This window comes from Staurois parvus, unplaced genomic scaffold (assembly GCF_062004578.1).
Source record: "Staurois parvus isolate SC_StPar_1 unplaced genomic scaffold, SC_StPar_1.0 ptg000441l, whole genome shotgun sequence".
In the NCBI taxonomy this organism is placed as follows: Eukaryota; Metazoa; Chordata; class Amphibia; order Anura; family Ranidae; genus Staurois; species Staurois parvus.
The window spans coordinates 24949-51934 of NW_028318237.1; the positions used below are offsets into that span (position 1 = coordinate 24949).

Below are 26986 nucleotides of genomic sequence, written 5' to 3' on the forward strand. Positions count from 1 at the left end.
TTCAGCCTCCTGGCTTATACTCAGCTTGATGTCTGTCTCCTGCAGACTTCTTCAAGAATTATGGCTCTAGCACACCGCTGGCCTCTAGCAGCCCCTTGCTGCTTTTGGCTTCCACCTCTCCTAGGTGGAGGCCACCTGACTCCTGTCTTCCAGATGGAGCCCTCCTGACTCCTATCTGCTGGGGTGGAGCCCAGAACCCTGATCCTGACTCTCTGAAAAGGCCCGCACACACCTGTGCAATCAGTCTCCTGGCCATTTCCAAAACCTGGCGATTTGGGAGAGATTTCATCCCTCCCAAATCGCTTCGAAATCTCCAGGCTCCAGCTCCCAAAATGGACCTTACAAACAAAGGAGGAACGTGAAAAGCCACTTTCCTCCATATCAAACCTTTACCCTGGAGCCCCTCAACCTGCCTTGTTGAGAATCCAGGGTGACAGATCGCCACACTGTCACACCTCACATACTGTATACCCAGTGAAGTGATACGCAGACAAGAAACAAATCCTCCTACATAAGTTGTACCTGTTTATCTACGGCTGTCTTTCTCTTACATCTATTCAAAGTGCAGAATTTACACAGGATCTCTCAGCTCTGAAAAGCAGGGGGCGGGGAGCTGAAGTTATATTAGTGAGGGGAGCTCTGAGCGCTGATTGGAAGGACACACCCCACTTCACACAGGAACAGAGCTGAGGCTGTCAATCACAAGATGTGCCCAGTGCCAGGACAAGGTTATCCAGCGCCCAAGGCAAAGATGCCAAACTGCGCCCCCCTCCTTAGTTCATGATATTCAAACTTCGGGTATCCTACGCAGTGGTGTATTTAGGTTTTAGACGACACAAAAATCGGACGCCCTTTCCCTCCCCAGCCGAGAGAGCCCGACACCGACCAACACCAGCTCACCCCATGGATAGAGCCTGACAGTGACCAACAAAACCCCTGCCCCCCACACCTACACCCGAGAGAGCCTTCCATTAACACCCCAACTCCCCCCGGTGACAGAGAGACACTCACCTGGACATCCCCGGCAACAACAATCAGGCTCTGCATACACCATCAAGCAGCCCACAGCCTCTCCCAGATCCCACCAGGTTCCCATGTCACATATTTCCCTTCTTCCAGGTGGCAGTGCTTGCCCCCTAAAAAATGCCACCCTAGGCAAATGCCTTGTTTGCCTTGTGGTAAATATGCCCCTGATGCTACGCCCAGAAGTCTTTTGCTTGTCAAAATCACTGTCACTACTCTTGTCCCTTATAACACAAGGATGGCACCCCATCCCTACAGCAAACCATTGCGCCCAGGACAGCCGCAGCTTTCGCCCACCCCTTGTTCCGGCCTTGACTCTGCCCTCCCCTGTCACCATTTTTCTCTTGGTGTAAGGAAAACTTGTCAGATGTGATTCATGCTTATAGCATAGGAAAGAGGCAGCAGACAGAAATGACACTTTGTACTCTAGATTGAGACAAACACACATCCTTTAGAGGGATATGCTTTGTTCATATTTCATGTATGGGATTTGCAACCACTTTAAAAGGGTTTTTTTTTTTTTTTTGTAAGCAGTGGAAGCACCTGATTTTGACTTAGTATCTGGCTTTATGTACAGTAGAGCTCAGACCAAGAGTTGGAGAAGCAGTCCAAGGAGCCAGTCCGTTGTGCTGCAGTTCAAAGCGCAAGCTGATAGAAGTAGAGAGCAAGCATGACAGAGATGAGCTCATCAGTCTACCGCTTCTTTTGTCATTGTCCCATCACAGAGTGGGGGAGGGTCTAGAACTGTAAGGCCACTTTCATATGGCGGTTCTGTTCAGATCCACCTGTCAGTTTTTCAGACTTTATCGGTTGGTCCATTCATCTCAATAGACAGGCACATGTAAATAGACTTGGGTCCATTTACATCCACCTGCCTCTTGGTCCTGGCCCGCTAAAAATAAAACAGAAGGGGATATGTCCCCTTCCATTTAGGTGGATCGGAGGGTTGTCAGGGTCAAGAAGACAGCAGTGTGCATTGACTCCTATTTGCCCATAGAGCAGGGCGGGGTCTGTCCGTGTCCACTGTCCATAAACTGAACGGACATGGACGTGTCATCGGCTCGCTCTTCCCTGATCTGCAGGAGATCTGTGAGCAGAAATGTTTGTGAAAGGGGCCTAAGGCCCCTGCGAGACAGGGCTGAGCTGTGCGGCAGAGCTGTGTAAATCTCAGAAATGGATGAACAGAAATACCAAAGTTTTGACAAGTAAAACTGCTCCCTTTATATGTATTTAATCTGTCCATTGAGCTGTCTGCCAGGAGTTCGGCTTTAAGTGATGCTTATAGCGGGTTATGCTGTATAGGAATGAAATTAAAAAAAACATATCTGGTCACTTTTGAACAGGTCAACGTTTGGGGGCAGCAGTATGTCCATGTCCAGTCATGAGACGGAATCGTTATCAGAATATACAGAAGAACCAGTACTTGGACGTGACAGAGGACACAGCTTGACTGGTAAAGCCACCTTTAAGGCTGCTTTCACACTGATCCGTTTTGCTTTTACTTTTGCAATAAAAAATGTGGAATGAAAACATGTATTCCTATGGAACATTTCACATTGATCCATTGCTGCACCAAAAAATGCACCTCCCCGTTGACATCAGTGGAAAACGTGGCAAAAACGCAACAAACACGTACCCGCGATGCATCTATAATGCGGTTTTTTAATCATATGTTAAAACTGCAAATGCGGTAAAAACGCAACAAAAACATGGTAAAAACACATATACATTTTTGCTATGGATCAGTGTGAAAGTAGCCTAATAGTATGCACTTACAGCTTTTAGTGGTGGAGGCACCACAAACATTTAACCCATTCGTTGCTGGAGCGATTAATTCATTTTTTGCACACACATTAGAAGGACACATTTTTTAACCCATAGATTACGTAACCCCCTAAAACATTATATATTTTTTTCAGAAACAGTAGGCCTGTATAAACATGGTATTCTCAAAATTTTAGGTTGCAAGATATTTGCACAACTGCTTATCAGACCTATATTTTCAGTTAAAAAATACGCTAAAATTAAAGCAGTAATAGACCCAAAAATGTAATATATTACAGTTTAACAAACAATAGATGTGGTGGCTGCATTAGTTTTCCTTTCGGTATTTTTTCCCCTCTGTTTTCACCTAATGATCTTGTCAGTAACACACCTCCTGTATTATCGTGCCGACACTCTGGATGAAGGAGCACAGGGGGCACCTTTGAACAGCAGCATTATCAGTCTAGGGGAAAGGGAGTGTTAGCAGATTTAGCTTCACTTACAAATTATATCCAAACTCCAGCTAACACTTTCTAAGCAATTACAGCAACAGTTTTGTTCCTTTTGGAATAAGTTTTACATAAATAAAAGCTGATCATTGTATGCATGCCTATTAGTGGTAAATGGTTTCAGTTCAGCCCTCTAACTGCTACATGCTGCCACAGGAAAGCTTGTTCTGTTGAAAACCAGCATCCGATCAGCACTGGCAGCCAATGGCTGTGAGCACTGATCAGTGTGTTTTGGCGGGGGGTGGGGGTGGTAGGTACTCTGTTAGGACCAGGGGTGGACTGACCATTTGGAAACTCGGGCACTGCCCGAGGGCCCGGGGTCAGTAGGGGTCCCCATGAGATGCCCCTGGTACCTTTTTTCATAGGCTTTTTTGAGTTTGGGCAAAGATAGAGGGGCCCCATGATCCCTTATTGCCCGGGAGCCCCATGAGTTGTCAGTCCGCCCCTGGTTAGGACACAATAGTTCAGCGGAGGAGACATTGCTTAGTTAGTGCATCGACCTCAATTTTTGTTTTTATGTTCAGCCTCTTAGGTTAAATGAAAAAAAAGACTTATTGTGCGTACCCCAAATTAGACCTTAGCAGCCGCGGAGCTACGCTGCTTCTCAGCAACTGCTGTCAGGTTCTTCCTCCAGAGTTCAATACTGATCCTAATATAGATCTGTGAAGTCACCATTTTCTCTGGGTCCATCCAAATTTCATCCTGTGTTGAGCCCTGATGAAGGGGTAGCGGTGTTGCCCCTGAAATGCGTTGGATGTTTTTACATTACTTTTATTTTATCAACAATTTAAATTTTCTTGGACTCTTTTGTCCAATTTTAGTCTGGCGCTCCTTTCCATATATCTTCGTGAAATAAAAACCTGACCATGAGCCTAACCCTTCCCCACTCTATGAAAAAAGAATTGTTTTATGGTACCATATCTGCATTAGGGTCACTGAGAACTCTTGGTTCCCTGGAGACACAGGAGTGCAGGAGTTACTGGAGACGCTGGGGTCACTGGAAACACTAAAGCACAATAATTACTGGAGACACAGGAGTGCTGAATTCACTGGAGACAGAGGAGGCACTGAAGATGGTGGGGGTCTCAGGAGACACTCAGGTCTCAGGAGACACTAGGGCTCAGGGGTCACTGAAGATGTTGGGGTCACTGGAGACATAGGAGTCACTGGAGATCCAGGAGCACTGGGGTCACTGGAGACACAGAAGCCACTGAGGATGCTGGGATCACAAGAGACACATGAATCACTGGAGATCCAGGAGCACTGGGGTCACTAGAGACACAGAAGCACAGGAGTCACTGAGGATGCTGGGATCACAAGAGACACATGAATCACTGGAGATTCAGGAACACTGGGGTCACTAGAGACACAGAAGCACAGGAGTCACTGAGGATGCTGGGATCACAAGAGACACATGAATCACTGGAGATTCAGGAACACTGGGGTCACTAGAGACACAGAAGCACAGGAGTCACTGAGGATGCTGGGATCACAAGAGACACATGAATCACTGGAGATTCAGGAACACTGGGGTCACTGGAGACACAGAAGCACAGGAGTCACTGAGGATGCTGGGATCACAAGAGACACATGAATCATTAGAGATCCAGGAGCACTGGGGTCACTGGAGACACAGAAGCACAGGAGTCACTGAGGATGCAGGGATCATTAGAGACACATGAATCACTGGAGATCCAGGAGCACTGGGGTCACTGGAGACACAGAAACACAGGAGTCACTGAGGATGCTGGGGTCACAAGAAATCCTGGAATCACTGGAGTCACTAGAGGAGCAGGAGTCACTGGAGACCCAAGTGCACTGGGGTCCCTAGAGACACAGACGCACAGGAGTGACTGAGGACGCTGGGGTCACAGGAGACATTGGGATCATAAGAGACATAGGAGTCACTGGAGACCAAGGTGCTCAGGGTCACTGAAGATACTAGGGTCCCTGGAGCCTGGAGGCATGGGGTGCAGCTAGAGTTCACAGAGGAGGCACAGAATATGGAGGGACACAGGAACTTGGGGTGGTGGAAGGAAAGAAAATTGCATAATCTATGGGCTGCTGTTGACATGTACATAAATGGGATCCTATTGTATGTTGTAAAACATACAATTAATTCTGAGCTTTGTAGTTCACCGAAAGGTTCTGGGAAGGAGAAATATCTATGTTTTGAAGGACAATTGGGGCATAGCAGAAATAAAACCCACATTTTTATTTAATTCACAGAATCTTATACGAGGGAAGAAGAGATCAGAGAACAGCCAAAGGAGGAAGATTTGGATAAGACGGTCAATGTGTACCTGACGGAGACCGAGACAATATGGCTGCTAGACATGCCTGTGGCTGTGATCGCTGCCGATTCTGAGGAAGCTGAAATAGTCAAGTATGAGAATTTACAATACACTACATGTAAAAAATGACTACAGTCATATTTATATAACGCCGACAATTTACAGATACTGTACATTCAAATCAGTCCCTGCACTCTGAGGTCTCTACTTCGTATGTATACACATACTAGGGCCAATGTAGACAGGAGCTAACTTGCTAATGAATCTATGAACCAGCATATCTTTGGAGTGTGAGAGGAAACCGGAGGTTGTGGAGGAAACCCATGCAAGCACAAGGAGAGCATGCAAACTCCATTATATAGAGCTTCTTAACCTCCCTGGCGGTATTCCCGAGTGTAGCTCAGGGTAAAATTTCAGTACCACAAGCGGTAACCCCGAGCTACACTCGGGAATACTCTGCAGCGTTGCTCCACGATCCCTCGATCACTTACCTTGTCCTGCGCTCCCGCGATGTCCCTCCTGCAGTGTCCCCTGTAATGTCCTCCGGCCGATGCCGGCATCTGTCATCTGGTTTCTGTCCCCTGTGAGCGTCGGGACGTACGGGGGACGGAACGGCGGGAAGTTTGAAAATGACAAAAAGTGACATTCACTAAAATCACATAGTATAACATTACTGTATCAAACCATTTCACATACATTTTGTCCCGAGTGCTTTGTCCGGCGCCCTGCCTGCATTTTTATCGTTCTTTCTGCCTGGAAACTGAGAAACGTCCATGGCGTCCAAAAAGCATCCCTTTAGGTCAAAATCGGTTTTAGACCGGCTAGAGAACAGCGATAGTAAATCAGAACCACTTGCAGAATTGAGTGATAATGATTCGTGGGGGAAATTAGTCATCAGACACTGAAAACGATTCTGCGACTTTGCTCAGCGATGTGCGAACTTGGCGCTATATTTCAAATTTCAGTGTTTTTGGTTTGATTATATTATTGAATTAAATGTATTATTATATTATTATTTTTTATGATTGTTTACTAAATTGTAATTTATGATTTCGTGTTTCAAGTTTTATCCTACCCGGGATGTTTACTAGACTCTTGTTCAGACAGATTTCAGTGAGTTTTTCCTAAAAATTACAGGCCAACAATAAAAAATACATATTTCCATGCAAAAAAAGTACCGCTTTGAGCACAGAAATATGGACATAATCAGACCGCTAGGGAGGTTAAAGTGAATTAAAAACTCTCAATCAACATTAAAGCAGCACTAAACCCTCCTATCCATTTTAGCCAAGAAAGATGCCATCTTGGCTTCTGTGGGGGGGGGGGGGGGGGTTTGTTGTTGTTTTTTTTTGTGCATGAATGCACAAGCTAGCTACAACTAGTTAGATTTTTGCGGTTGTTTTTGTGCAATCATGGAGTTGAGGCACGGTCACTGACAATGTCGCATATCTTTGGACACATCAAAGGGGTTATTTACTAAAGCTGGAGAGTGCAAAATCTGGTGCAGCTCTGCATAGAAACCAATCAGCTTCCAGGTTTTATTGCCAGAGTTTAACTGATAAAGTTAGAAGCTGATTGGCTACCATACACAACTGAACCAGATTCTGATTGCTCCAGTTTTAGTAAGTCCCCTCCCCCCAGGTTATCTTCACTTTAATTTCAGGTTCCATCCTGCAACAAGTTGGTAGTTTTAAATGATACCTTTCATTGGCTTACTCAAGGTATTGAGGTATTGAAATGATATTAAACCTTTTATAGGATAAATCACTTACTGAGTATGCAGCTGCTTTCTCTTTTAAACCTAAAGGTTCCAGTTTAAGCTGGTGCCATAGCTGCTGCCCCAGGCTTCCTATTTTAGGGTGGCCCCTTTCTCTTGCAGCATCTTGTGGAGTCACCCTTGCATGCAGGGACTAGAATTGTGTCTCTCTACACTGTGTGCATCAATAGAAACACAAAGACCCATATCCTCAATATCACTGCAAAAGCATGGTACATGTTAAACGCTAAATATGGGTGTAACATGTAACATGCTCCCAAAGGTGAACTTATCCTTTAAAATATTTGGGGGGGGGGGGGCGCTCACTTTTAGCTTCCATCATCACCAAAGAGCCAGATATAATATTTAATATACAGTATATTACTGAACATTTTCAGAAACTTCTTAAATACTAGATAGAAGAGAGAGAAACTATGGAAATGCTACAGATGTTGTTGGAGACATGCTGTGGGGGACATTCAAAGACTGGGAATATGTTACATGAGACTGCCAAATATCACTACCATTACATCCCCTCCACTGCTTGGGTCCAAGGGCCACATGGCAAGCACCAGAGGGCCACAGGTTTGATACTAGATATCTAAGGGGTATCGAAAGCTTGCATCTTTAAAAACTTGAGCTAGCTAATAAAAGGCATTACTCAAAATACTCTGCAATGATCTATGGTTAGTACATTGAAAGACTGTACTACAGAACCATGAATGCAATTGTATTAAAACTGTATATTTTGAGATTCAGGTCTTTGAACTATCATGTAGGTGACATTTCTTTGTATATATTTTAGCGCACGGAACCAGACCTACACTGAGCTCTGCAAAAGCAGAGCGGGCAACGATCGCTATGTAGAGAGAACCATGCAAACGTTTAATGAGGCACCGAAGTGTAAAGAGGTTCAGTGTGACAGCATTGTCCACCAAGATGCAGGTACGGGTCTGCTTATATCAGACTTGTGAAAATAAACTAGATGATATGCATATAGATTGCATTATTCATATTCTGAAAGGGAATTTAAAGACTAGAAATATATAGAAATATCATGGCTTAAAGCAAATCTGTTGGTATAATAAATATGTAAATCATATCCTTCCTGCAAAGGAAAAGAAGACAAACCACAGCTTGAAGAATATTCAGAATCTGACATTTCTGGAAGTGTTGGATTTCTGGTCCTCTGATTAAAGTGGGAAAATAGTCAAAACCTAACCCTGACCCCTGGTTCACATCTATGCGGGGGAAAATCCGTGCAGCCACACAACCCGCACAGAGAATTGCGGACCCGCGGGTGGGTGCTATTAGTTCTAATGGCGCGCTGCCCGCACTAGGAAACGCAACCGTACTGGGAACCGAGGTTCCTGTGTGGGCTCCGTTTTCCAAAGTAGTGCAGGGACTTCTTTCCCTGCGTGTCACGGGCACAGGAGTCCATTCAAATGAATGGGCTCTCGTGCCCGTGCAAAACGTGGCCCTCGAAACCGCATAGGTGTGAACCGGGGGTCAACCTTCTCTCTGCCATATTCTAAGCTTAGTCTATTTAGCCCTCTAAGGAACAAATTGTTATACTTGCCTGTTCTGCAGCCACTCCGGTCCAGTCCCACACTGCGGGGGACGTTCTCTTCGTAAACGTTTACATGTTATACCCTGAATATGAGTGTAACACGTTGTGAAAGGTGGACTTATCCTTTAAGTCTTTGGTTCGATCCACCAGCCGCTACATCAGTACTGTGCCCTGTAATGACAATGGAGGCAAGTGGGAGGAACCACAGAGCGCAGTGAGGGCCTAGAAATCTGACAGCTGTGAAAGTGTCACATTCTGAAGAAATTTTGGAAAATTATTTCTCTTTATTACATTGGAGATTGAAGGTGGGCAGGAAGAAAAGTATTAACTTCTTTGAAGGGAAGACATTATGGGGGAGATTTGCTAAAACTGGAGCACTCAATGAAAGGTATCACCCCCGGTTGACATCTATGCGGGTGGTGCTGCTGCGGGTCCGCATGAAAATCCATGCAACCGCACCACCCGCACAGAGAATTGCAGACCCGCAGACGGGTGCCATTAGTTCTAATGGCATGCCAACCGCACTGGCAAATGCAGCCGTACTGGGAACCGAGGTTCCCTTGCGGGCTGCGTTTTCAAAAGTAGTGCCCGCACGGCCGCATAGGTGTGAACCTAGGGTCAACCTTCTCTCTGCCATATTCTAAGCCTAGTCTATTTAGCCCTCTAAGGAACAAATCTCTATACCTGCCTGTTCTGCAGCCACTCCGGTCCGGTCCCACGCTGCAGTGGACGTTCTCTTCGTAAAATGTTACATGTTATACCCCGAATATGGGTGTAACACGTTGTGAAAGGTGGACTTATCCTTTAAGTCTTTGGTTCGATCCACCAGCCGCTACATCAGTACTGTGCCCTGTAATGACAATGGGGGCTAGTGGGAGGAACCACAGAGCGCAGTGAGGGACTAGAAATCTGACATCTCTGGAAGTGCCACATTCTGAAGAAATTTTGGAAAATTATTTTTCTTTATTACATTGGAGATTGAAGGTGGGCAGCAAGAAAAGTACTAACTTCTTTGAAGGGAAGACATTATGGGGGAGGTTTGCTAGAACTGGAGCACTCAATGAAAAGTATCACTCCCGGTTCACAGGCATGCCAACCGCACTGGGAAACGCAACAGTACTGGGAACCGAGGTTCCCTTGCGGGCTGCGTTTTCCGAAGTAGTGCAGGGACTTCTATCCCTGCATGTCACAGGCACGGGAGTCCATTCAAATGAATGGGCTCTCGTGTCCAAGCAAAACGCGGCCCGCACGGCCACATAGGTGTGAACCTAGGGTCAATCAGCTTCTAATTTCAGCTTGTTCAATTAAACTTTGACAATAAAACCTGGAAGCTGATTGGTTTCTATGCACAGCTGCACCTGATTCTGTGTGAACCAGTTTTGGTGAATCTCTTCTGCCATGAAAAACCAAACTACTGTACTAGGATTAGAAAAAAAAAAAAAAGCTTTAAGTTCTTCAGAGCTTACATAAAGCTCCCTGTCCTCATGTGGCGCCGAGCACCAAGGCTGTTACATGGAATAAAAGAGAATGAATTACATGCACCCAAAAGTACCAAGTATGTTGCTTTGCATCCTCAGGTGAATGGAACAGTGAGGGAGCAAAGGAAAGGTAACTATGAGCAGCTGCAGAAGAGAACCTGTTTTCTTTCCCTGGACAAATACAGGTTCACATAAAATTCAGCCAAAGCTAAAAATAATGTACTACTGTGGTTTTTTTTGTCAAGCATGATGGCAGATATTGGATAAGTTACAGAAATCTTTTTTAAGCAAAACTTGGGGTCAACTCTTGCTAACCTCTTTTCGAAAATTCTAGTTGCTTAGCTGTTATCCTATGCCTGGCTTTGGATTTTTTTGATAAATATGCGGATCAAAAAAGTTAGAGAAAAGACAGAAATTTTGCTTTATTGTGCTTTTATTAATGTTAAAACATTTTAAACTAATGATACTTGTTTGCTATATTTGTTTGCTATATTTGTAGGTGTCATGGCATCAGTATGGGACCTGTATGATTCATTTCTTGCACCAGACCAATCACAGGTGGAGGCTGCAGTGGAGACAGTCAGCCGGTCAGAGAGTGTGGCCAGCAACAAATCCAGCATGAGCCAAAGAAATGTATCTGGGATGTCCATGGATATGACGAGTACGTTATAGCCAAAGCTTTTACTAGTCTCAGTGAAAGGATCTCAGCCGCTACTAGTACCACAAGGCTGTGCTTCCAATAAATGACTAATTTTGTTTGTTCGAGGAATAATAAATTGTTAGTTGTGCTCTTTGTGTGATGCCTTTATCCAGAATATAGGCAGGCTCAGGATTTAAATTCTGGCTTCACTTTAACCCCTTGGCACAGACTGTACGCATATATGCAGCCTCACTGAAGTGGGTCTTTATCCTGTGGGGTCGCATATATGCGTATCTGTGTTTGTGCTGGGAGTGTGCTGCACAGCGTGCTCCCACCAGACAGACTGGGCTCTCACTGGTTCCCCGGGTCTCAGACTTGGGACTCCCGCTTCCCGGTCACTTGATTGTTGTGGTAGCCTCTGATTGGCTATCACAGTGATCAGTCACTGTGCTTTCTGCCCATGTGTTTTCTTTCTCCTCTGGATGGAGAGAAAGATACATTGGGGTAGATTAAAAAAAAAAACTTGTGTTTTCAGAATCTGGCGCAGCTGTGCATGGTAGCCAATCAGCTTCTAACTTCAGCTTGTTCAGTTAACCTTTGACAATAGTGCCTGGAAGCTGATTGGTTTCTCTGCAAAGCTGCACCAGATTATGCACTCTCCAGTTTAAGTAAATAACCTCCATTGAATATTTCTATCTGCGCAGGGCAGAAAGGTGTAAACATGTAAAAATGTGTAAAAAAAAAAAAATTTAAAAGTAAATAAAAAAAAAAAAAATATTTAGATCAAGATATGATCCAGATTAGTCTTAGGCCCCCTTTCGTGTGATCAGTCCAATCAGGTCCACATGTTTATTTTTCATGCGAACCCGATCAGACCCTCCATTGTCCTCTATGGGGTGGCAGATGTAAACAGACTTGTGTCTGTTTACACCCACCTGCCTCCAGTCAGATCCAATCTGCTAAGATCTGGGCAGATCGGATTGGAGGGCACTTGATTGTGAATGGACAGCTGGTCCGTTTACATCCTACAGCCCATACAGCAGAGCAGGCTTTGAGCATGCGTGGACACGCACCTGTCATTCGCCCACTCTGCTCCGCTCAGAGGGAGATCGGCGTACAGATCCCTTGCTGAGCAAATGTATTCTGCCCTGTGTGAACGGGGCCATAGGATCAGTATATTTTGTGTACTTCCTTTTTTTTTGTTTGTTTTTAAAAAGCATTTTTTATACTAGTGTCAGTGTGTTTTAGGTAGGATGAAAAATGTGCCCACTATTGTTTCTGGGCCCTACTACGGGTACAAACAACAAATAACTTACACATATGTGGTATCGCTAGGGTTGCCAACTCATCCCTTTACAACCAAACACATTAATTACACAGATTCTGAGGCTAATGTATAGCAGATAAGGCACTAACACCCCAGTCACATCAGCTCTGATTTGGCACGTGATTTTCATGCTCTGCAACTTGCAAATCACATGCCAAGTCGCACCCTATTGTCTGCAATTGGAGCTGTCATATCGGTGTGGTTCCGACTTAGTCGGAGCCGCACCGATTTCAAAAGTAGTACATACACTACTTTTGGTGCGATTTGCATATACATCTGTATCAGATGACTTGCAAATCGCACCTGAAATCAGCGGTTCACCCAACTTTGAAATCGTGTGACTTACAGTGAAGTCGCAAGATTTCAAAGTCGGGCTTGATGTGACCGGAGGCTTAGTGAGTCTAATTAGTACCTTAATCCAGGGGTTCAAATTTCGAGTCTAGACCTACTAGCCGGTCACAAAACTTACTCTCCACCAGTTGCCCCACCCAACCTTGCCCAGGTCCGCCCCCAACCCCACCCCTGGCCCGCCTTAAACCCCACCCTGGCCCGCCCACAACCACGCCCCCTTAACGCTTATGAAATTAAATTTTTCTTTAGAATAAATAGTCCAAAATATAAAACTGTACACAGTAATGTATATCCCAGCTCCCCTGTACTCCATTATAGTGATATGACATGTGTATAGTAATCATTACTGTATACATGTCATCACTATAATGGAGTACAGGGGAGCTGGGATATACATTACTGTATACACGTCATATCACTATAATGGAGTACAGGGGAGCTGGGATATACATTACTGTATACACGTCATATCACTATATTGGAGTACAGGGGAGGGGGGATATACATTACCGTATACATGTCATCACTATAATGGAGTACAGGGGAGGGGGGATATACATTACCGTATACATGTCATCACTATAATGGAGTACAGGGGAGGGGGGATATACATTACCGTATACATGTCATCACTATAATGGAGTACAGGGAGCTGGGATATACATTACTGTATATACATGTCATATCACTATAATGGAGTACAGGGGAGGGGGGATATACATTACTGTATACATGTCATATCACTATAATGGAGTACAGGGGAGGGGGGATATACATTACTGTATACATGTCATATCACTATAATGGAGTACAGGGGAGGGGGGATATACATTACTGTATACATGTCCTATCACTATAATGGAGTACTGGGGAGGGGGGATATACATTACTGTATACATGTCATATCACTATAATGGAGTACAGGGGAGGGGGATATACATTACTGTATACATGTCCTATCACTATAATGGAGTACAGGGGAGGGGGATATACATTACTGTATACATGTCCTATCACTATAATGGAGTACAGGGGAGGGGGATATACATTACTGTATACATGTCCTATCACTATAATGGAGTACAGGGGAGGGGGATATACATTACTGTATACATGTCCTATCACTATAATGGAGTACAGGGGAGGGGGATATACATTACTGTATACATGTCATATCACTATAATGGAGTACAGGGGAGCTGGGATATACATTACCGAGTAATGTATATCCCAGCTCCCCTGTACTCCATTATAGTGATAGGACATGTTGTATACAGTACTTTCTGTCCCCCCGAGTCCCCCTGCGGCGGTGAAGAGGGTGTCTCCTCTCAGTGGAGGAGAGCGGACCTCTCCTGCACCTGTCCCCTCAGCGGCGGTGCTGCAGAAGCTGGAAACCGGAAGTTGTAAACCGGAACTCGGCTTCACAATGAGGCTTGGAGTGCAGGTGCAGTCGCTCCATGCTTTATCTGTGCTCACCACAGAGGAATTTCTCCTCGCATTTGGCGAGCAGGCGAGCTGCTTTTTCAAGCCTTGCCTTAATGAGCCACAGAACCTGTGTAATTAATATGTGTTCGGTTTTAAAGAGTTGAGGTGGCAACCTTAGATATTGCTGTGATCATCAGGAGCAAGTGAATTTATTTTTGTTTGTTCTTTGGTGGTAAGTTATGGTAATAGCAAGAAATTTAAATTTACTATTTTGGTCCAGTTTTCCTTTGATAATAAAAAAAAAAAATCAGAAGATATCTGTTCCCATTTACCAAACCCAATTGGTCTTGAAAAAACAAGGTATAATTCACCTGGATACACAAAGTAGTTGCAATGATATGTACTGTCTTACAATCAGACATGCCAAAGTTGCAAAATTGAGTTCAGGCGTTAACATTTGCTTTACTCTCTGTCACAAACAGGTTAAAGTATAATAATGAGGGCAGGTGCTCATAGTAGAGAACTGCAGTGCTAAGTAAGGACCAGCAGATGGCAACGATTCAAGGCTGATCATTACAATTGTATTTTTGTGAATATGAGATTTTGTTTTTCAGCTCTATTTATTTTCTGCCATGTAACTTTTTGGAGATGTAGAATTTTTTTTTTGCCTTTTCAGATATGAGTACCATCACAGATTTGGACAGGCTTTCCATTTCTTGGGCAAGTGAGGAGAATGAGCCTGATGCAGACGTAATCCTAAAATCAGAGAAGTTTCAGCAAGATTTGTTCTTCATGGAGAGAATGGTGGTGGAGAACATGTGCCAGCCAAAGCTTGCAGCATACCGGCAGTTACCGGTGATCATAGGTGTGTTTATTCTGTAAGAATTTAGTATTCTTGTCACCGAAGATGTTGCTCAAAGATACCGGTCACTGTAACCTGACTGGTGGCTGTGGGCCCCAGCTTGACTTCTCTTTCAGGCATCATTGGTTCAATCATCTAAGAATAGTCCGGCATAATAATGCAATTTGCCTCATTTCCCCCATTAAATCTCTCTGCATTTTGTAGCAGCTTTAAGCCATGAGCACATAAAAAGTAAGTCTACTCAATAAGTGGCCAGTCACACTGGGTGCGACTTGCCATGTGATTTTTCCATGCCATGCGAGTTGCAAATCACATGGCAAGTCGTACCCTATTATCTGCAATTAAAGCGGTCATATGAGTGCGATTCCGACATTGGTTGGAGCCACACCGATTTCTAAAATAGTACACGCACTACTTCAGGTGCGACTGGCATAGACATCAGATGTCTTGCAAGTCGCACCTAATAACATCTGACTTTGGAATTGTGCGACTTCACTGGAAGTCGCACGATTTCAAAGTGGGGTCAGTGTGACGGGGTGTAAGTGTCCGTTTCAGAACTGTCAGGTTAACTCTTATTTGTCCAGAAAACTGAAGTGTTTTTCACATAGGGTGAGAATAAAATTGAACATAAGGCCCCTTTCACTCGGGCTGTTTCCAGCTGTGTCCAGCTGTTTGTTGTTCAGGCGGACCAGATCGGATCCTCCATTCTCTTCTATGGAGCAGTAGGTGTAAACGGACAGGCAGTCCATTTACATCCAACCACCCATAAAGGAGAACGGGCTGTGTCCATGTATGCTCTGCATAAGCGGAGTTGACGCGGACCTGTCATCTGCCTGATCAATGGGGATCAATGGACAGATCCCCCGCTGAGCAAGCAGATTGCAGGTGGAGCCCACCCCATGTGAAAGGGGCCTGTTTAACCTCCTGGCTCATAATTTTACACTTTGTTTACAAAGTCACAGACTAAATGCATGAATCAGAAATATTACAACATAGAGAGACCATGTCATGTACTTGGTTGAGGTTGACTTGACAAGAGGGCTTCCCATACTTCCTCAGTCCGAAACCCCCTGGAAGTTTTAACAGGGTGTAGCAGGACAAAACGTGGCATGGGTACCTGCAGAAGATCCAGACACAGCCGTTGGTCAGATGACAATATGAGGTTTGCTGAGATGCTGTAAATGCTCAGACCTTATCTAGCACAGATTGAAAGCAGGTCAGGCACTGAAACCCGCAGGTGCAGGAAGCAGCAAAGTCAAGATGAGCAGAGGTCAGCAACAGCGAAGCAGCAGAGTTACTGGTTCAACAGGCAGTAGCAGAGTCAAAGTCCAGGCCAAGGTCAATACCAGACAGGCAGAAAAGGTACAGAAGCAACAGGCAGAAGACGAAGTCAGAACACGAGTTAACAAATTCAGTAGTGGTTGATCAGATTATCGCAAAGTCAGGAGGCAAGCAGAATCAAACACAGGACAGAAGAATGCAGGTCAGTTCACAGGTGACAGAAGCTCAGTAACTTCTCTTCAGTGTGCTCCACTCTTTCACTCAGTAACTTCTCTTCAGTGTGCTCCACTCTTTCACTCAGTAACTTCTCTTCAGAATGCTGTGCTTTAAATTGGGTGATTGGTGCCAAAGCTAGTGTCAGACATGCATGCTCATTCATACACACATTAGGGTGAGCATGCACATGAATGCACGCATTGGTGTCCATTGCCATAACCCTGCATAATGGGCCACAGGCTGTAATATGCACAGGTACAGATCTTTTGCATGGCCATGCACTCAGTCTTCCTGACAGAGCACCATCTTCAAACCTCCACCTGTTCCTAGAGTGGTGGTGGCCAGGGAACCCACCTAGTCTTTCTCAGACCAAACTCCACAAACTACAATAGTCGAAACTCAGTTCATCTGAATCTATCTCCCTCTGGGGCCTTTAACAAAAGAAGCACCACAATTTGGTAGATAAACCTCTTCTTGGATCATCCTCAGGGCCATCTGGGGCTGTGTGTACCAGTTTGTAAATAGCTTCATCTTTTACTTCTAGACCTCACTGTCATCTAGTGCCTCTGCAGTAAGTCTTGGGCCTTTTAAATGCCAATTTGACTGATTTGATAGCCATGCGAGACTGAAGGATGACGGAACCCAGAAGTGAAATACATGATGTAGGAATTCAGGACAACAGATTGGTTGAGAGGTATCAAGACAATAGATGTTTACACAACAGCTTCTCATTTCTCCCTACTACTTCAGTAGACCTATAGTCCAGTAAAATCCTCTAAATCCAACCCATCCAGCTCTTTTAAAGTTAGAGAAGGTAACAGAGGACATGAAAAACCCTGACAACAGAGACCATTGCTCTAGGATTCCACACAGGTCTACAGCCTGATCAGGCATTTTGCCTCAAGATCTCAGAACAGGGAGCTGATCCACCAACCAATGGCTTTGTCCAAACTTTTCCTGATCAGCAGAAGAGGACCCTTCCCTTCAGCATATTGTAGAAATGAGTTAGATGATGTGCCAGATTTTATTGCTGTCTGTGTCCCCATCGAGGAGATTTCCTCTTACCTCTTTGACACTGGTGACACTTTGGATAGGTAGAAGGGAGAAGTAGTTTTTAGTGTAGTGGGAAAGGTTTGGAACCTCTGCTTCTTCTGGTCACCAACAAGTTAAAAGTTAAAATGTCCCTAACAAGGAAATAGAAGATAATACAAACAAAGTAGAGATTCTAATGTGACCTCACTTTTCACAAATTGAAAAAAAAAAGGTGGTAGACTGTGGGGTGGGTAGTAGTCAACAGCCAGAGTTTACTACAATCCCACTGTATACAGTCCATGGAAAGACAACGTTGCCACATGATTCCAGATGTTCTTGGCGCCAGCGATGTTGCTCCACATGGACAGAGGATAGAGAACTAAAATGGAAAAAGAATAGCAATACATATACAGTAGGAAAAGGTGAGACCTCTTTTTTTTTGGTGATTAATATTTACATATACTTCAAGGTACCATATCTAGGACTAGACAGTCAAACTTCTCACCTGTCTTATTGTAGCAAATAATCTAAACCAACGGTTCTCAACCTGTGGGTCGCGACCCCTTTGGGGGTCGAACGACCCTTTCACAGGGGTCGCCTAAGACCCATGCTACACTATACTTCAAGACAAAATTTAATTTATTTGTAATTAGAAATAAATATTTCACAATATATAATTAGATATTGTTTTGTGATTGATTAAACATTATGCTTTAATTATGTTCAATTTGTAACAATGAAAATACATCCTGCATATCAGATATTTACATTACGATTCATAATAGTAGCAAAATTACAGTTATGAAGTAGCAATGAAAATAATTTTATGGTTGGGGGTCACCACAACATGAGGAACTGTATTAAAGGGTCACGGCATTAGGAAGGCTTAGAACCACTGATCTAAACGGTGTATGAACTACCACCTCTAAGCCGACGACACACAAAATTTATCTCTCAACCCCCTTACCTCACCCCCTCGGTCTCCGCCCGAATCACACACCTGCTGAGCGACATATCAGACTGGATATCGCTCCACTTCCTTAAACTGAACCTCTCCAAAACCGAGTTTCTTGACTTCCCCCCAGACCGGACACCACCCCCCATTGACTTCTCTATCACATCGAACAACGCTACCATCAAACCCACCCCGCAGGCCAGAGTACTTGGTGTCATTCTTGACTTCAACCTATCCTTCCAGCCCCAAGTCCAATCTTTAACAAACTCGTGCAGACTCCACCTCCGCAACATCGCCAAAATCCGCACGTTCCTAACCCCAGAAACCACTAAACAGCTCATCCACTCCCTCATCATATCACGACTCGACTACTGCAACTCCTTCCTCACTGGCCTGCCTCGCCGCTGGCTATCCCCGCTTCAGTCCATCCTGAATACGGCTGCCAGACTCATTCACCTTTCCAACCGCTCCATCTCCGCCACCCCCCTCTGCCAATCCCTCCACTGGCTTCCGATTGCGCAACGGATCAAATTCAAAATCCTAACACTGACGTACAAAGCCGTCCACCATACTGCCCCGAACTACATCACCGACCTAATATCCAAGTACCACCCAACACGCACACTCCGCTCCTCACAAGACCTCCTTCTCTCTAGTTCCCTGGTCTCCTCCTCCCATGCCCGCCTCCAGGACTTCTCCAGGGTGTCACCCATCCTCTGGAACTCCCTGCCCCAACCCATCAGATTATCACCTACTCTCCTCTCCTTTAGGCGCACCCTGAAAACCCATCTCTTCAGGGAAGCCTACCCCACCCCTGCTAACTTGCCGACCTCCTCCACTCTTCCTACCACTCCATCCCCCACAGCTATCTCCTCCTGTGCCACTATCCCCTCCCTCCTAGATTGTAAGCTCGAAAGAGCAGGGCCCTCAATCACCTCATGTTTTGCATTGTATTGTTATTGTTCTGTCACATGTTCTGTCCCCCTTTGTAATGTACAGCGCTGAGCGAACCATTGGCGCTTTATAAATACTGTATAATAATAATAATAATAATAATATGAAGTGTGCCCTATATTTTACAGATCCGGACTCTTCTAGTGACACAGAGGTCATAACGAAGGTGACATCTCCCAGTTTAGATCGACTGTGGTCCTTCGTGTGTGACATAACAAAGGGACACAATGTCAGCAGTACATCGTGGAATAAAAAAAACCTGGTTAGTTGAAACAACACTATGCTGATATACTAGATGTGTAATACATTCTGACACTTCTATGTCTCTGTTCCTGCATTTATCCGTTTTTTGATCTCTCAGGATCTCCTGGCTGTTGGCTATGGGCACTTTGGCTTCAAAGAACAAAAAGCTGGATTGGCGTGTTGCTGGTCACTGAAGAACACAGCAGTAAGAAATAAATCATTAGATCTGATTGTTTATTCCATTCCTTTATACCGCCTGTGTATGGGGAGCCTTGTAGCTGTAGACACATCGGCAGCAGCAGTCCCTCATATATACACTGCACAAAGAGCATATGGAAACTAAAGTCAATGGGTGCAGTGAAAGGGAATGTATATTTTATTTGATTTTTTGTTATTTTTATTAATAGTATGTTTTATAGAAATATTTTGAAATCTAATTTCCAGCCAGCAGGTGGAATGCTGAGGTTATTTTACATATTTACTGTTCTGTCCTTATCCACTTTGGTAAAATAAGACGGATTGTTCACAGACCACAATAGCTCAAGCTAAACTTTACACACACACACACACTTGTCAAAAATACTCTCTTGCCTCCTGACATTACATTTTAAAGTGATTGTATACCTCAACCTGAATTGAAAAATGAACAATGCATGTCCTTGTTTAGTGTGTACTTGCCTCAATCTAAAACACTTAGTGTGATTTCTGTCTCCTTTTGCATTCCTCTGCTATCTGCATGAGTCACGTCTGACAGGTTATACTGACTCCAAGGGGAATACGGAGGGGAGCTCTAGCACACAGCCTGTGATTGCCAGCCTTAGCTGTGCATGATTCCATATGAGACTGTGTATAGAGTTGTGTATCTACTCCGCTCTCCTCTCTATGCTATGTAGTGGCTGACTTCAGAGTCTTACCACCTACCTTCTGCCCATCAAACATTCTGAGTAAAATGTGTGCTTTAGAAGGATGTACAGAGGAGAGGGCTGCAGATAAACAGGTACAACGTATGTAGGAGGATTTGTTTCAATCTTTGTATCACCTGAAGCCAGTCACTTCACTTGGTATATTTAAGGGAGAGCAGATGAGTCAATAGATGGCCTTCATCCTTTTCAAAAGGCAACTTAAAAAGAGAAGAAAACAAAAGCCAAGGTGCACCAGATAGCACAGAACATAATTTAATTAAACAAATATGAAAGAGCAATATTGAACTTACAAAAGCCTCTTTGTTTTTGTAAGCAAACATAGCACATCCCAGTGTCATGGATGGGGGCTCCTAGTGTCATGGATGGGGGCTCCTAGATGTCAAATAGGAATTCCATCCTCTGTTAGCCAGCCAGAGGGAGTACTGTAAACTGGAACTCCGCTTCATACAGTAAATGATTTGTGAGGATGACCCACTATTGAGAGTATCAATAAGGTCTCTTGCCGTTGTACACATGTTTTAGGGGCTATACCTCTTCTGACTTGCCAGGCCTGAACACTGTCACATGGGAGGGGGGCAATGACATCAATATTCTCCACTAGAGCAGACTTCTGTAGCAAGAAAGCACAGAAGGGTGTGCATACTTTTTGGGGGATAATGTCATTAACTGTGTCTCTTCAGGTGCAGTGTTTTTGTCACGTGTACTTATTAGTCATTGATTTTTTTTTTTTATTAAGTGGCCAGAGAGGATATTCCATTGTGAAAGTGGGGTCACAGCTTTGGACTTTTCAGCAGCCTCTCCGAATCTTTTGGCTGTTGGGATGTATGATGGCACAGTAGCAATTTACAATGTACAGAACAAAGATGACGTCCCAGTCCTAGACAGCAGGTATGGTAGGATGTTTGTATACTAAAGGGGACTCAAGTGATCTCATAACTGATTTAATATTTTGAAAATTATGTTGTTATGTGTAATAATATATGTATCAGGACTATCCATATTTGTTCATTACTTATACAGGCCTGGTGTAATGCCTATGAAATGTGTTGGCCTTGGGCCCTTTGTTCCTAGGGTAATTTTTACAATAAAACATTGTTGCCCAGATGCCAGGAGCATGAGACATTGATGTAATTTTTCTAGGCCCAAGGAACAGAGTCACAAGATATTAAACTGCTTAAGGTAGATAAGAACATGTTTGCACAATTAAAGATGTCTACTTGTTTCAGAAAATAGAAATCTTTAAGTTTAGGGTAGATAAGAAGCTGATCTGAAACAAAAGTGTGATATTCTTGGATAAACGTTGTTTGTTCAGCGTAGTGGCTGGTTGTGACTCTGTTATCCTCACAGAACCTTTCTGCTAGCTCCTCCTTGAGTGGGTGTGGCGCCCACCCATTTTGGGAAAGTTGCTAGAAATAGGGTTTAAAACACATAGCTTGAGCGTGATCAAGTTGAGCAGCCTTCCTATGCGGAAGAGGATGCTCCGACGCTGGGACTCTTGCCAAGGCTATATGGGCTCATCGGTTGGTTGCGTTACGGCTTCTCAGCGACCCCCATGTGCATTATGGTTCTGATGGGGTCTGTTCCTTCCCGTCTTCCCATAGCTTTGGTAATGTATTAATTCTATGCTGTGACGCTGGCAAAAGGTGTGTCTATTTCATGCTGTAATGCTCACATTATTATTGGTGTGTGTTATTATGCAGATTGTGATGACTACAAGATAAATCCTCCCGTGTGTCGTGTGATAGTAAAAGTGGAGGTTTTGACAGTGCAAGAATATTGCAGTTGGATTCTGTTATTTCTTGGAGTGCCGAGTGAATGCTATGATGTGCCAGGGCAGGTGTTCATCCGGTAGTGGGTCTTTCACATGCTTAGAATAATTAATGGTGGTTAAACGTACCTGTGTAATTGTGTGTGTGACTACCTGTGTATTGTGTGTATATGACTTGTTTTTAGTCATTGTGTCCCGCATTGCATTGCACCTGGCCAAAAGATTTGAGAATGACACAAATATTAGTTTAGCTGCAAGGAAACACATGCACTCATCATTGCTTTGCACAAAAAGGGATCCACAGGCAAGGATATTGCTGCTACTAAGATTGCACCTAAATCAACCATTTTTCGGATTATCAAGAACTTCAAGGAGAGAGACTCAGTTGTTGTGAAGAAGGCTTCAGGGTGCCCAAAAAAGTCCAGCAAGTGCCAGGACTGTCGCCTAAAGTTGATTCAGCTGCAGGATCAGGACACCACCAGTACAGAGCTTGCTAAGGAATGACAGCTGGCAAGTGTGGGTGCATCTTCACGCACAGTGAGGCGAAGACTTTTGGAGGATGGCCTGGTCTTAAGAAGAGCAGCAAAGAAGCCACTTCTCTTCAGGAAAAACATCAGGGACAGACTGATAAGTCTGCCAAAGGTACAGGGATTGGACTGCTGAGGACTGGGGTAAAGTCATTTTATCTGATAAATCACCTTTTCAATTGCTTGGGGCATCTGGAAAAAACCTTGTGAGAAGAAAAGGTGAGCACTACCATCAGTCCTGTGTCACAACAAAGTATCCTGAGACCATTCATGTGTGGGATTGCTTCTCAGCCTAGGGAGTGGGCTCATTCACAATTTTGCCTAAGAACACAGCCATGAATAAAGAATGGTACAAAAACATCCTCCGAGAGCAACTTCTCCCAAACATCCAAGAACAGTTTGGTGACAAACAATGCATTTTCCATAAGGAAAAAGTGATAAGTAAGTGGCTTAGAGATCAAAACATTGACATTTTGGTTCCATGGCCAGGAAACTCCCCAGACCTTAATCCCATTGAGAAGTTGTGGTCAATCCACAAGAGGCGGGTGAACAAAAAAAAAACCCCACAAATTCTGACAATCTCTAAGTACTGCAAGAATGGGCTGCCATCAGTCAGGATGTGGACCAGAAGTTGATTGACAGTTTGCCAGGGTGAATTGCAAAGGTCTTGAAAGAGAAGGGTCAACACTGCAAACATTGACTTTTAGCATAAAACGTAATGTATTTGTCAATAAACGCCTTTGACACCTATGAAATGCTTGTAATTATACTTCAGTAAACCATAGGAACATCTGACAAAAAGATATAAAAGCACTGAAGCAGCAGACTTTGTGAAAATTAATATTTGTGGTATTCTCAAAACATTTGGCCAGGGCTGTGCAGGTTTTATTTACTAGTTGTTTCTTGTTGATCACTCATCTGCCAATTTATCAGAGTCAAACTGATTGCCACCAATGATGTTTCTGCAGTCTCTAGTGGCATGAAATATTCACAGGGACACATATGATCTAGTCCAGCCTTTCTCAACCTTTTTACTCCAGTGGGACCCTTGGAATAATTTTCAGTTCTCAGAGAACTCATGGTAAGATTTGTCTATCGAGGGTCATTGGTTATATGTCCCTTACATTGGTGGTGGTAAGTGGGAAGAATGCCCCCTGACAAGGGTGGCCAAAATGACACCCTTGCAGTCATGCCACTGGCTCTGCCAAGTGACATTGGATCTGGAACTATGCAGGCACCATCAGATGGAGGTCAGTTAGCCATAGCGCAAGGAACCCTTAGCCTCCCCTGGAGGAACTCTAGAGTTTCACAGAACCCTGGTTGAGAATGGCTGATCTAGGTTTTATTTAGGTCATTTGAGGGGCTGTTTTTCTTAATGGGAAAAAGTACTTTTTACTCAAAATGGCAATGTAGTATTGTATGGCTGACAGGTGCCCTATTGACTTATGAATTTGAAAGCTGAACTCTAGGTAGATATAAGAGATATACAGTACATTAATGCAGCTCTGTATTCAATAATACATTGTTAAATATATTTTTAAGGCGGGCAGTGTATTAGCTAAATTATGCTTGGTATCGGCCTTTTGCAGTCCCCTTTACAGCTGAGTGGTGACTAAAGTTGACTTGTCATCACACTTTTGTGATACCTTGTACAGCAGTTGTCAGACTGGGAGAGGGGAGGGCAGCACTAAGAGCCATTCAGGGCTCTGCTCCATACACAAGTGCTGACAAAGAACGTGCCAACACTAAGAAAGACCAGAGTGAACAGAAACATAACCTCAGTTTGCTGTTTTGCTGTCCAGTCACTAGCTGGGGTGGTGTGGTGACCAAGTTGTATTGCAAAGCTGCAGTAAGGTCCTTGCCTTCTGGCAATGCTGTGTAAATCTCAGGACTGGCTGGAAAGAAATACAAGTCTTTTGGCAGATAAAGCAATCCCCATTTAGCAGTTTAGAGGTCAGCTTTGGAAGTTTAAATGTCATTTGACAACAATGGTTAGACATGATGTGGGTATGACTGCCATATCCTGTAGAAAAATTTAATTTAAGTAATTGTAGACTTTTTTTTTTGTAGTATTTTTTTTTTAGCACAACAAATCTCATACTTACCTCCTCTGTGTAATGGTTTTGCACAGAGCATACCTGATCCTCCTCTTCTGGGGTCCCCCGCCAGTGCTCGTAGCTTCTCCCTCTTCCAAGTGGTCCCATAGCAAGCTGCTTGCTATGGGGGCACTCCTGCAGGCTCAATTCTGAGCCAGGCTCTGTGTGTCCATTGACACACAGCATGGCTTTGGCCCATCCCCCTCTCCCTGCTCACAGGCTGTGATAGACCGCAGCAGGAGCCAATGGTTCCACTGCTGCCTCCATGTCCAGTATGTTGTGAGAGAGAGATGCTTCTCTTGGGCACAGCGCTGGATTGAGATCAGGCTCAGGCAAGTATTTATGGGGGGCTGAGGGGAGAGCTGGACACAGAAGGGTTTTTACCTTAACGCAGAGAATGCATTAAGGTAGAAAAAACCTTCTGCTTTTGCAACCACTTTAACCATCATATTATTAAAATGCATATCGATCGCATGAGCTGTTATGGAGATGGTGTTCCCGAGGTCTAGCAGTGTTACAAATGATTGCTATCTCTTTCTTTGGAATGTGATGGTTTTTGAGACTTTTGCACTGTTTCTTTATTTGAAACCCTTTCCCGGTTGTTTCCATCAGTGACAACCCCAATAAACATACGTGTCCGGTGTGGCAGCTAAAGTGGATCGAACAGGATCACAACCGCCTGGGGGAGGATAATGGAGAGATCCTGGTGTCTATATGTGCAGATGGCAGGATAACAAGATGGCATATCCGGAAGGGGCTGGACTGTAGTGGTAAGGAAAGTTACTAAAGCCAAATGATAAATATCAATATAATTTGCATCACTTGCTCAGGTCTACAAATATGTACTGTATTGGACTTTTTCCAACGTCCTTTTCCATTTAAAAAAAAATGTATTCCCAAAATCTTGCCGTTGCACTTCTTGTATGATGGTGGTTACCTTTGCCCTCCATGGTCTCCCTGTAGGGCTACTGTAGTCACCCTCTACGCATTCTCACATGGGATTACAATATATTGTTCTGACTCCGCAAGCACCAGCAGGTTAAGCATTCTAAATTTATTTCAGCAGAGTGACTGAGAGCCTCGTCCATACAATGGCTTTTGATTATGTTCATTCTGTAATATGGTCATTTGTAAGAGGTACCAGAAATAATGGGAATGCATGTGCATTGAAAAATGCCAGCTCAATGCATCATGGGATGTGTAGTCAGGGTTGGCAGTGCATGTGAGCATGATGATACTGTACATGTAGTGTTCAAACCCCAGAATGAATATTCAGCAATGGCACTTGATGGTTTTGTGTGCTGGGCAGACAATGATAACTGGTGGATAAAATAGAGTTTTTGAGGCTCATCATGCAAAAATATCTACGTGTAAGGCTGGCCATAGACGGGCCGTTTATCGGCCGAATTGTCGGCCGATAAAGGAAAAATCGGTTGTTGCCGCCATGGATGCTGCCACCAGTGCTCACGAAAAACGGCCGTTTTTCGTGGATTTTCCAGCATGACCAATAAAAAGAAACGAGAAGATCCGCGAAAAACAGCCGACGGCATTGCCCCGCTAATGGCGTGAATATCGGCCGATTTTTCGTGCGGACGAAAATTCAGCCAATAAATGACCCATGTATGGCCTGCATAAGCATTACTATTAAAAGATATACTGCAAGGCTTTACTTCTACTTTAAATGCGCTCTCCCATCTCGCAAGGCTTTCTGCTAATATTTCAGATTTAACAAGGTTGGTACACATTTTATTGAGGGGCGGGAGGCGAGGGGCCCCCCATACAAGTTTAGTTCAGGAGATGTTGCTCTCAGGCCTACCCCACCAGCAGGGTATATTCGCCAATCCACACCTCACTACCTCCTTGCTGCAGGAATCTTCCCTGGCTATGCTCTGGTGTCAGATCTCTCCTGGTTAAACGATGTCATTGCCTCCTACCAATGTGAGAGTGTTTGAGCCTGGCAATTTAATGATCAGGCCTGAGCACTGTCACATG

The 26986-nt window shown here is 44.2% G+C and overlaps 1 protein-coding gene across 2 annotated transcripts in view; it reads left to right on the forward strand.

Moving 5' to 3' along the window:
- DNAI4 (dynein axonemal intermediate chain 4) overlaps positions 1 to 26986 on the forward strand; it is a 56509-nt gene that overhangs the window by 13384 nt on the left and 16139 nt on the right. For both annotated transcript variants that reach the window (XM_089687944.1, XM_089687945.1), the window contains exons 3-11: positions 2367 to 2476; positions 5526 to 5682; positions 8152 to 8291; positions 10894 to 11055; positions 14814 to 15002; positions 19566 to 19699; positions 19799 to 19885; positions 21340 to 21491; positions 25607 to 25764. In XM_089687944.1, coding sequence (XP_089544070.1) covers positions 2367 to 2476; positions 5526 to 5682; positions 8152 to 8291; positions 10894 to 11055; positions 14814 to 15002; positions 19566 to 19699; positions 19799 to 19885; positions 21340 to 21491; positions 25607 to 25764 — 1289 coding nt within the window. The remainder of the gene's footprint in view (positions 1 to 2366; positions 2477 to 5525; positions 5683 to 8151; positions 8292 to 10893; positions 11056 to 14813; positions 15003 to 19565; positions 19700 to 19798; positions 19886 to 21339; positions 21492 to 25606; positions 25765 to 26986) is intronic.